General features: G+C 41.8%; 2 protein-coding genes across 4 annotated transcripts; one reads left to right on the forward strand and one right to left on the reverse strand.

Annotated features, from left to right (window-relative positions):
* Nucleotides 1–585: 585 nt before the first annotated feature.
* On the reverse strand, nt 586–4,994 carry LOC115022039 (ubiquitin-conjugating enzyme E2 R1-like). Of its 3 annotated transcripts, none has more exons than XR_003833805.1 (6): nt 4,156–4,994; nt 3,470–3,556; nt 3,221–3,318; nt 2,543–2,677; nt 2,174–2,420; nt 586–1,553 (listed from the first exon to the last, which is right to left on the reverse strand). XR_003833805.1 is itself a non-coding variant. In XM_029452836.1 (5 exons), exons 1-5 carry the CDS (start codon nt 4,339–4,341, stop codon nt 2,237–2,239), a joined length of 690 nt encoding a protein of 229 aa, XP_029308696.1. In that variant the 5' UTR covers nt 4,342–4,992; the 3' UTR covers nt 586–2,236. The 3 variants fall into 3 exon arrangements, 1 of the variants encoding a protein (XP_029308696.1); XR_003833806.1 differs by having other exon boundaries at nt 586–1,238; nt 1,410–2,420; nt 4,156–4,992; XM_029452836.1 differs by having other exon boundaries at nt 586–2,420; nt 4,156–4,992.
* A 435-nt stretch (nt 4,995–5,429) lies between these two features.
* Nucleotides 5,430–10,735, forward strand: cactin. Its single transcript, XM_029452825.1, is given in 11 exon segments — nt 5,430–5,920; nt 6,367–6,982; nt 7,139–7,234; nt 7,317–7,462; nt 7,603–7,765; nt 8,729–8,843; nt 8,995–9,044; nt 9,046–9,188; nt 9,297–9,416; nt 9,526–9,851; nt 10,031–10,735. Coding segments are annotated over 11 exon segments (2,679 nt in total). The 5' UTR covers nt 5,430–5,507; the 3' UTR covers nt 10,522–10,735.
* Nucleotides 10,736–10,775: the final 40 nt, after the last annotated feature.

A 10,775-nucleotide genomic window follows, 5' to 3' on the forward strand; every position in this document is an offset into this window, starting at 1 on the left:
AAAAAATGCTAAATACATAAATGTTGCTTTGCAAAACAAAACAAAATGTGCCTCGTCCAGCCAGGATCTGCACCGATTATCTATGTTTCAAAGAATATATCAAATAAGTCTAGCTTTCACATAGACATAGACCTACAAATGAAAGACAAATATTCCTAGCAAATATTCTCTTTTCTTGAAAAACAAACATTTGTTCATTTCTGATCAAATATCCCAAATGAACATTATTTTGCTGGAATCCACAGATCCTATTAGCATTGCAAAGTTGGATGCAGTTTGACACAGAGAGTGGACAGATATAGTAAAACAGACAAAACAGGCCCGTTGTTATATATGCGACAAAGCTAAAGAAGAAAGCTGAAATATGTCAATTAAGAGATTACATCCATAAGAGAGGGAATATTGTAATGCTGTGAAACATGGAGTTTGTGTTGTGGAATTGATCCTTAAAGGAAAATCTCACAAACAGATCTACACAAGCCATTTCAGAAATAGGCATACAGTTTTAATAAAAAGTAAAAGGTGAATATATTTAGAGATAAGATAGTTCATATTTGAAGTGCAACCAATCCAATCACTGCAATAATGTTTTTCCCAATAAATCTTTATTTTTCAGTTTTAAATAGCCAAAAATAAAAAATAAAACACAGGTGAATAAAACAATACGGCGATCATCTATACAGCTACATGTGCATATCAGTTATGCTGAAGCTGTGAACCAACTCTGAAGACCACCTAAAAGAGGAAAATAGTTGCTTGTCTTAATTCTTTTTTCATTTGTAATTCATTATCCTGAGAAATTCAGTATTAAATCCTAATTTGAGTAAATTAAACAATCAATATTGCTGATGCAAAAATACAGAGAAGACCCATGCACTCTAAAAATGATATCAAAACTCTTCTACTCTCCGCTGACACTGAGATAGAAATGAAAATAAAACATGGCGGCCTTGTCGTCTTTCACTTCCGGGGCTGAAAAACTTTGATAATCCTGACAAACTGCAACAACACCTTTTGACAGACACTTTTCCTAAAGATCAATCAAACCTAATAATCTTATCACATAAATCATTCTGAAGCAAAATATTGCAGGCATAATGTCTAACCAAAGAAAGAGACTAAAATAACAAAGTCTGCGTGAGAGCAAAGACAAGAATACAAACAGTCAGAAAATGTTTTGGGTTTTCTTTTACACTGCTTTACGTCTTTGGCTCTGTCAGGCCTCTCAGAGAGCAAACCTGAAGAGAAAATACAATTCTGATCAGTAATTAGTTCTGCCGACCCTGAAAAACTTACACAACTCTTAAATCTGAGCTACTTCAAATAACATAACCCCACACTCAAAATGACACAGAAACACATCCCACAGTAACCAGAAGAAACACAGCAAAAGATCAATTTCTTGTTACCAAAACTGTTCACATGAGGATTTGACGCACTGACGCAGCTTGCAAGCCGGTCCTCCAGATGCAAAGTTCTCTGGGATCTCAGTCAGCACAACTATTTCTTCTCCCCGAGCTGAAAATGGATCGTGACGTAGGTAAACAGACCGTCTGTAAAAGGGACAAAAAGCTTCCGATGATATTCCGGCATGCACAAGAACTTTGAAAACATTGTCCCGTGACATCCCGTCGTATCGAAGAAGACAGATTGTGAAATTTAATGGATTTCTAGTAGATCATTCGTTACAAACAGGCTGATTGAAGTCCTCAATTTTCTGTCAGTCACTGAGACCAACTACTGCTGAGCAACAGCCAGTTACAATTAGGGAAATAAAGATATGCGAGAGAGGCTGAGAACAGTTTGGAAGTGTTTGCAGTTGCACAAGTGCAAATGTTGCTATTGTTAAAAAGTGGTATTAACCCCACAATACTATATACCATACAGGGGACTGAACAACTCAATAGAATTAAGTAATATTCTCTCAAAGTAAGGTTTTAGGTGATAATGAAAATTAATAATGTGTGAAGAAACTGGTGACTTTTGTGCTGGTGCAAATTTGACCAGGTCTGACCTTTCCACAACGGTGCATCGATTATCGCCTCTGAAAATAAGAGGCTCAAGAAAAAACTGCTCTTTTCATTGGTTTAGAAGTGGGAAGCTTTAAACCTTTCTTGGTTGCATGTTGACCAAGACTTTCTGGCAACCCAGACAGAAAAAACGGGTAGCGTACGTCAGCTAGAATGAGGATGCGGGCAAAAAATCTTGTCACGACTCCTCGTTGCCCGAGTCATCTTCATCGTAGCAGCAGTCGCCGTCCTCGCCCGTCAACATCGTCGTCGTCGTAGTAATAGTCATAGAAGAGGTCGGAGCCTTCGTCGGGAGCCGGGGCGCGTGTGCGGACGCAGTACTCCGCCAGTGTGGTGGGCACCTTCACGCCGTCGCGCTCAGCTTCTGCCTTGGTGGCCAATACCTGTTTCCTGAGGGAGATATGAAAGAATATATATATGATGTCTAACACTTGACAAAGAGGCTCTTTAAATTTGGTCGCCTCTTATGAGAAAAGCTTTGCGAACGACGATAATAAAGTGCAACCGTTTACCTGATGATCTCTACATATTCCCGGTCCTTGCCCTTGCTGTCCCTCCATTTGCGGTACATGACGGAGGCGTCCACATTGGCGGGAGAGAAGGTGTTGGGTTCATTCAGCAGAGAGATCACACTCAGCAGAATGGTCCTGGAAGCGAACACAAAGGTCAGTTACTGTACAAGTCAGAGTTAAACATAATGCACAAAAAAATTAAAATCACAAAAAATATCCTCCAGAAATCAGTGATAGCCATTTTGAACAGGATATAAACACATGAATTATTTATTAGATTACCAAATGTAGAGTGTATAATTTACCCTCTCCCTCGTGTCGGATTACTTTTTCGTCTATCAACTAAAAGGTAACATTTAAATTCCCCAATTTAGCATTGACAAGCATTATACAAACATTTAACCCCTGTGCCTAACTAGGGACATTTCTTGCTTTTTAAATTTCTAAATTTCTTTTGGCTGTGTAAATGCATCGGGCTATACATTTTGGCAAAATACAGACATGTTACACATGTGGTGCTAAATACCCAGATATTAATTTAACGCCTGAAGAGACTCCACTGAAGACCAATGCCATGTGACAAGGGTATGAGTCGGGTCACTTTAGCAAAGAAGTCAGAAGACAAAGAAGACAGAAACCAGAGACATATGAGGAAAGATAATGGGGGAGTGTACTAACCGGACATTCTGGGTGGGATTCCACCTCTCTGAAGGCAGCTCTCCGCTCTGTGGGTCGTCCACTGGAGGGTGCAAAATAGAAATACACACATCTCCATTCTAAAAACAGAGAAAATCAACTTCTTTTATTATGAGATTGTCATATAACAACTGAAAGACGTTAAACTAAATATAGTGATAAGAGCATGAAAAGGCGTCACGTTTTATTATAGAACAGATTCAGGGTGTGTGTGTGTGTGTGATACGTCACCTCATAGATGTTGGGGTGCCACATCTTGGTAAGGAACCGGAAGGCAGGTGGGGAGTACGGGTAGTCGATGGGGAACTTGATCCGAGCCTGAGAGGGACACAGAGCAGGTAATTTATATGTGGCTGTGCGCTGTATTACTACAATATACTGTATGACATATGTATATACAGCCGTAGATCAAAGACGTGTCAGGTGCTCTTGGTAAACGGGGAAAAACAGGATAAACAAGAAGGCCATCAAGGCTCTACAAAATACAAGTAACAATGAGGAAGGAATTGTTACTTGTAAATTATATATATATATATATATATATATATATATATATATATATATATATATAAAATGCCAACAACTTTCATAACATGTTTTTTTTATTGATTTCGCCACAACAATAAAGTAACAGTTCCTAAGTTAATTGTATTTTGGAGTAGCCATGCCTTCTTGTTTATGACATATGACAGACATGATTGTCATTGATTCCATATGGTGCTGCTGTCATGCATGTAGTGCAGTAAACTGTCTCATGCAGATTCATTTGAAACTTTGAATTTGTAAATTATATTTTATTATTTGAAGAATACGCACTTCAAATGCTGTTTTTTCATGTGCGTGTTTATTTTTAAATAACCTGCAAAACACGCCAAAGAAAATGTTCCACTTTGGTGGACATAAAGTGGTATTCTTACCTTAAAATAGCCCCCTTCATAATGAGTGTTTGGGGGTCCGAAAATGGCCACTTCCCAGTTGTACATATCAGCCTCGTCCACCAGTGTTATTTTGAATCCCTCGACAGGCTCCTCCTGAAGGCTCTTCATCTCCAACATGAGTGCTTTCTGTGAACTGGCTACATGAGAGTGCTCGTGATGTGCCATACTGGAATAGGTAGTTCTGTTGTAATATTACCTGGAGTCGACAGCTGACGGTTTTGTTTACACGAACACGGCTAGCCTCACTAGCCAAACAACCTACTGACAAAAACACTTGTCTGTTTTCGATGTTCGCAGACAATGAAACAGGCCAAACCAGCCGAGTTGCGCACAAGACGAACAAAAAGGTTGCGTTGATTTGTCCCCAAATCAGATTAATTATTCACTAATGTCAACACTCTGAAATTGATGAACTGACCACACCATTGTGGCGGACCAGCGCGTCTTTAGTTGATCTACCTGACAGGGCAGCCACCGTTATAAGCCGTAAATCTACGGGTAGCTGCTGGCTAATGTAAACTAGCTAACAAGCTCTACCTTACAGACCAACGGAAATCTTGTTTACCGAGTACGCGAGTAGTTTCCAACTCCCTATGAGAGCCCAATTAGAAAAGACAAAACTACTATTTATCTGAAATGATAGCAAACGCAAGTTTTAACGACAATAGTCAGAAATGTAGTTGATATCGCCCTAACAGAAGACTGGGTAAAGAAGAATGTTGCTGAAAGGAGTCTCCTCTACCCTCAACACAGGCAATGGCGCCTTGTGTTGTCTGGGATTTGCAGTCCATGCTTCATCTGTGAACATGACTTCTAACCATTAAAGCAAACAATGAGACACACAACAACGTATACAAGTACTTGTTTATACGAAGACAATGTGAACCAAGGGAAATTGGTTGAGCAATTACCATCATATCTTTAACTATTAATTTAAGAGTGAAGTCAGACAACTACATTTGCCAGCTGCCTGACGTCATGACAACACGAACGTTGTTTGTGTTTCTGAAAAGCAGCTTTGACCTGATTTATCTCTCAATACATTTTAACGAAACAACACATACTTATGATGCTAAATTGATTTAAGATGTCCCGTGTCGCATAACAACTGCAATTAAATCAATGGTAATAATTTTTACTTTATTTTCTCAAGCTATACTCAAGACGTCTAGTATACGCGCCATTTTGCAGAAGGGCCCTTTAAGATGGCTTCCTGCTGCCTGATTAATTCATTTTGAAACCAGACAATTTACCGCTTTGTTTTCATAAGGGTGAATGTGAGAGTCCAACACTTATGTCCATTTACTTCAATACATGTTTTAAAAACACACATGCATACTTTACACTGTGAGGACAGCAAACCGTTTTCTTTGTTACCTCTTATTTACGCGACAGAGGGCACTTCGGACCCCTCATGGACAGAAAGATTCGTGATGGATTCGAAGTCACGACGACGGTCCCGCTCCAAGTCCAGAAGTTGGAGCCGGGATCGGCGAAACAGATCCAGAGTGAGCAGGTCTCGATCTCCGGAGGAAAGGAAAGGTCGCAGTCGGTCTGTGGAAACGAAAAGAACCGCTCGTGGACGGGAGCGGTCGGGCAGCAGGAACTCCAGCGATGGCTCTCCTGATCGGCGTCGGCCTCGACACACGGACCGTCCAGGTGGCTCCAGGAGCGGCTCAGAGACCGAGAGGAGGCGAGGACCACCAAACCGTGCCAGGAGCAAGTCGAGGGGTCGATCATCAAGGTAACCACCATTACTATTATAACGGGCCGAATCCAGCCGTAAAACGTATTAAACGTTAAACGTCCATACCAACCAGCTAACACGAGACATCACATAGTTATATCATGAGTTAATGAGTTTTAATACAGTAGAATAAATAGTATCCGGGTTAATCCATGCATTTAATTGTCTTCCTGGCATATAAATCAACCTGAGCCCATGTCTCTCACTGCATTCTTGGTACTGATAATTGGGCGAATGAACATGCTTGTAATAAACCTCTTCACAACTCGAGCACTGTGAGATGCATACCGATACCATCATGTAATTCAATAACAATTGCATCCGGATTGTAAGTTTTTAGAGGGTATAGGGTTAACCTACCAACTCTAATCCTGAAGAGTAAATAATGAATACGTGGTTGCTCATCCAGGAGCTAAAATGTAAAAAACATTTTTTTGTCTCAGTTCTGATTCAGACGATCCCAAAGTGAATAAGGGGAGAAAGGAAATGGAGAGTCGGAGAGGAACATCTCGAGAGAGGCGGAGGGAAAGGTCCCAGTCCAGCTCTGACTCCAACGATGGAAGCACTGACAGAGAGAGGAGAAAACGGAGAAGTCCTGACAGAGCGAGTCCAATCAGAGACAGACAGAGGAGGGAGAAAAACAGAGATAAAGAGAGGTGGGGGAGCAACAGTAGAGATGTGGAAAGAAAAGGAGACGGAGACAAAAGCCTAGAATGCAGGAAGAGGAGTGAAGACCAAGAGCAAGGGAGGAGTGAGAGTAGCAGGGCTGACAGAGAAAGAGGGAGGCAGCGCTCCAGTTCACCAGAGTCTTCTGATAGCTCAAGGTCTGATCATGGAGGCCGTGTGGTCAAAGAAAAGGAGGATAAGAAAAACCAGAGGGAGATGATGAAAGCTCTGGAGACACCAGAGGAGAAGCGGGCCAGAAGACTGTCAAAGAAGGAAGCAAAGGAGAAGAAACGGAGAGAAAAGATGGGCTGGAGTGAAGAGTACATGGGTTACACCAACGCAGACAATCCCTTTGGTGACAACAACTTATTGGGAACATTCAAATGGCAGAAAGTGAGTTGGAGAGTAGTTTCCAACAGCATTTGAGGAGTTGTTATTGTAAACTGTATTCAAAGTTAGTTTACTGTCCCAGAAATTTGAAACGTTGCCTATCATAACCTAGCTTCCAGTATCTCATCCAAGATTCTTGTATTGTGTGTATTTTCTCAGGCGTTGGATAAGAAAGGTATCGGACATCTTGGAGAAAAAGACCTTAAAGACAGGAACAAATGTATTCAGGAGGAGAATCGCAGAGAGCTTCAGAAGGTATGAGCTGTGTGTTTTTTGTATTTTGTGGCAGTATAATGCTAGAGTCATTTCATTAATCCTACTAACTTTGGGTATGCAGGTAAAACAGTTGCGTCTGGAGAGGGAGCGAGAAAAGGCCATGAGAGAGACTGAGCTGGAGATGCTGCAGAGAGAAAAGGAAGCAGAGCATTTCAAGACCTGGGCTGAACAGGAAGACAACTTCCATCTGCATCAGGCCAAACTAAGGTCAGTGTGCACATCAACCATTACTGTTTATCCTTTTTTCATGTCACAGAGGATTTATTTTACGGTTCAGTTTGTTTGCACAATTCCACTAGAGTTCCAGGCTCCTACACTGTTCCTTAACACGCATTTGCACTTTCCAGGTCAAAGATCAGAATCCGTGATGGTCGTGCCAAGCCCATTGACCTTTTGGCGAAGTACATCAGTGCAGAAGATGACGATCTCGCTGTGGAGATGCACGAGCCTTATACATTTCTCAACGGGCTAACAGTCACCGACATGGATGACCTGCTGGAGGACATCAAGGTCTGTGGTTATGTGTCCATTCAAGCTTAAACGTTTTATGACTATCTTAGAATATCGGCAATCGCACAGAGGGAGATGATGTGCTTTAATAGGGGAGAGGTAGTAATTAATCGACTGACAGAAAAATAATCGGCTACTATTTTTGACAATCGTTTAAGTCATTTCTTCTCTGTTTAATATCATAAACAAAATATCTTTGGGTTTTGAACTGACACAAGTCATTTAAAGACTGATGGACATTTTTCACTATTTTCTGACATTTAATAGACGAAACGCTTCATTTAGAAAATGATCGGCAGATTAATCGATAATGAAAATATGTTATTTGCAGCTCTTACGTGCACTTTAAAGTTTCCAGCCTCTTTTACCTTGTCTTGTAAATATGAACTTGCACAAACATGTCATGTGCGAGTTAACAAATGTGGGATTGGAATTAGTATTGCATCACTTTCTTAGCAATTGGTCAACCGGCTGTAATCCCCTCACTGAGATGAGTCTTCAGTCTGAATGAATCTGTTCTTTGAAAGAACATTTCAACATTAATTGTGCAAGTTAAAGCCATTATATGTAGACTTTGTGATTACATTATAATTCGGATTATTCTGGTGGTGCTTAAATTATTTAGAGAGAAAATCCTACAGACGATCTGTTTTAACAGGTTGATTTAGTTTCCACAGGTCAGATCTGTTTGCCGTTCTTCTTTTAACGGCCACTGATCCCAAATTTCTAAAAGTGTTTCAGATGTCATGCTCTGGCAGATTTAGGTCAAATTTAACTTAGAAAATGTGTCACAATACAGTCATAAACAGACACAAGATTTATCTTGAATGATCAACCTGGCCACAGTGTAAACTAAATGTTTACTCTCATGCAGATTGACCTTTAACAAAAGTTGCTTCACATCTATTATTCTTCAAAAAATGTCCATCTGTATATTACAACATAGTGTTGTTGTGCCTGTAGGTGTACATGGAGTTGGAGCAAGGGAAGAATGTGGACTTCTGGAGAGACATGACGACCATCACTGAGGATGAGATCAGCAAACTGAGAAAACTGGAGGCCTCTGGGAAAGGACCGGGTACATACCCTGCTTTTGTTTTACATGTGAAGTTACATTTGCGGCAGTTCTCATCTGATTGCATAATTAAACTTGTAGCCGTCTCTGTGAACTGTACGTGCAACATCCTCAACCCCATTTTTATCTTCAATACAATCTGTTAAATTCTCAGGTGATCGTCGTGAGGGCATCAACACAGCTGTGAGCATTGATGTCCAGACAGGTGTTCAAAGGGAAGACATACAGCCAGATGCAGGCGCTGCACCTGAACATTGAGACCAAGATTCGGGCTGGAGGGTCTAATCTTGATATAGGTTACTGGGAGAGTCTGCTGCAGCAAGTCAGAGTCTACATGGCCAGAGCGAGGTATGAAGTTCTGCTGTTATCATTTACATTAGAAGTTCCAAGGATGGCTCATTATCTGGATAGACAGGTGTGAAAATTGTGTTTTAAAGCTGCAATATTATGTCCCAGGTTGAGAGAGCGACATCAGGATGTTCTGCGTCAGAAGCTGTTCAAGCTGAAACAGGAACAAGGAGTTGAAAGTGAACCTTTGTTCCCCATCATCAAAGAGGAAACGAGGAGTGATGATGCGTAAGTTACGTCGAAGCAACACATGATACACATCTTGAAACTGTGAGGTGACCTGAGGTTCAACTATATTAATTTAATTTTCACTTGTGTTTAAAAAAAAAAAAAAAAGAGGTCAGTCTTCATCCTCCACAAAACATATGAACAGAGGAACTGAATGGGATGAAGAGGAGGCGGGTCCATCAACGTCCAAGGCAGGAAACCCAGTTGAGGAAGGAGGAGAAAAGGGCGACAAGGATGAAGAGAAGGGGGGCGAGGTGGTGGAGGCCGTGCTGACGGAGGAGGATTTGATCCAGCAGAGTCAGGCGGAGTACGACTCGGGTCGCTACAGTCCCACGCTGCTCACGACTTCAGAGCTGCCGCTGGACTCGCACACGACCACACCGGAAGAAGACACAACCAGGCTGCAGTTAGCACGCAGACAGCTACAAGTCACCGGTAGGAGAATATTAACACACATATGCAGAAACAAACGCACTAAGGCTTCATAGTCATAAAAATAACTAGTGCCTGCAGAAAATAAATCATGTAGCAGCACATACCTCGCTCTAAAGAAACCAATTGTGTTAATGCATTGTTTCTCCCCGCTCATTGTTCTTCTTTGACTTCTCCATCAGGTGATGCCAACGAGAACGCCGAGGACGCCTTCGTACGTCGCGCCAAACAGGGCATGGGCAACGACGAGGCCCAGTTCAGCGTGGAGTTTCCTGTCACGGGGAAGATGTACCTGTGGGCGGACAAATACCGTCCCAGGAAACCGCGCTTCTTCAACAGGGTCCACACAGGCTTCGAGTGGAACAAATACAACCAGACGCATTACGACTTCGATAACCCTCCGCCCAAGATCGTCCAGGGTTACAAGTTCAACATCTTCTACCCGGACCTGATCGACAAGCGCTCCACCCCGCAGTACTTCCTCGAGCCCAGTCCCGACAACAAGGACTTTGGGATCTTACGGTTCCACGCTGGCCCCCCGTACGAGGACATTGCGTTTAAGATCGTGAACAGGGAGTGGGAGTACTCACACAGACACGGTTTCCGCTGTCAGTTTGCCAATGGGATCTTCCAGCTGTGGTTCCACTTCAAGAGGTACCGCTACAGGAGATAGGAGCCACGTACCAAGATGGACCAAGACCCCAGTCGCTGGGTTTTAACCACACACACGCTTTATTATTTAGGCTGTTCAGTCCATTGGTTTGTTCTATTGGTTTTAACTGCTCTCACCAAGCAGGTTTGTTAAAGCTACATTACTCTGTACTTTTGTCTGAAACATAAATTGTAATGTCTGAAAATTCCACATTAAAGATTTGTTTAAATTCTTACTCTTTGCTTGATGTTATTTTGTCGTGAACAATTTAAGAC

Source organism: Cottoperca gobio, chromosome 17, assembly GCF_900634415.1.
Source record: "Cottoperca gobio chromosome 17, fCotGob3.1, whole genome shotgun sequence".
NCBI classification, from domain to species: Eukaryota; Metazoa; Chordata; class Actinopteri; order Perciformes; family Bovichtidae; genus Cottoperca; species Cottoperca gobio.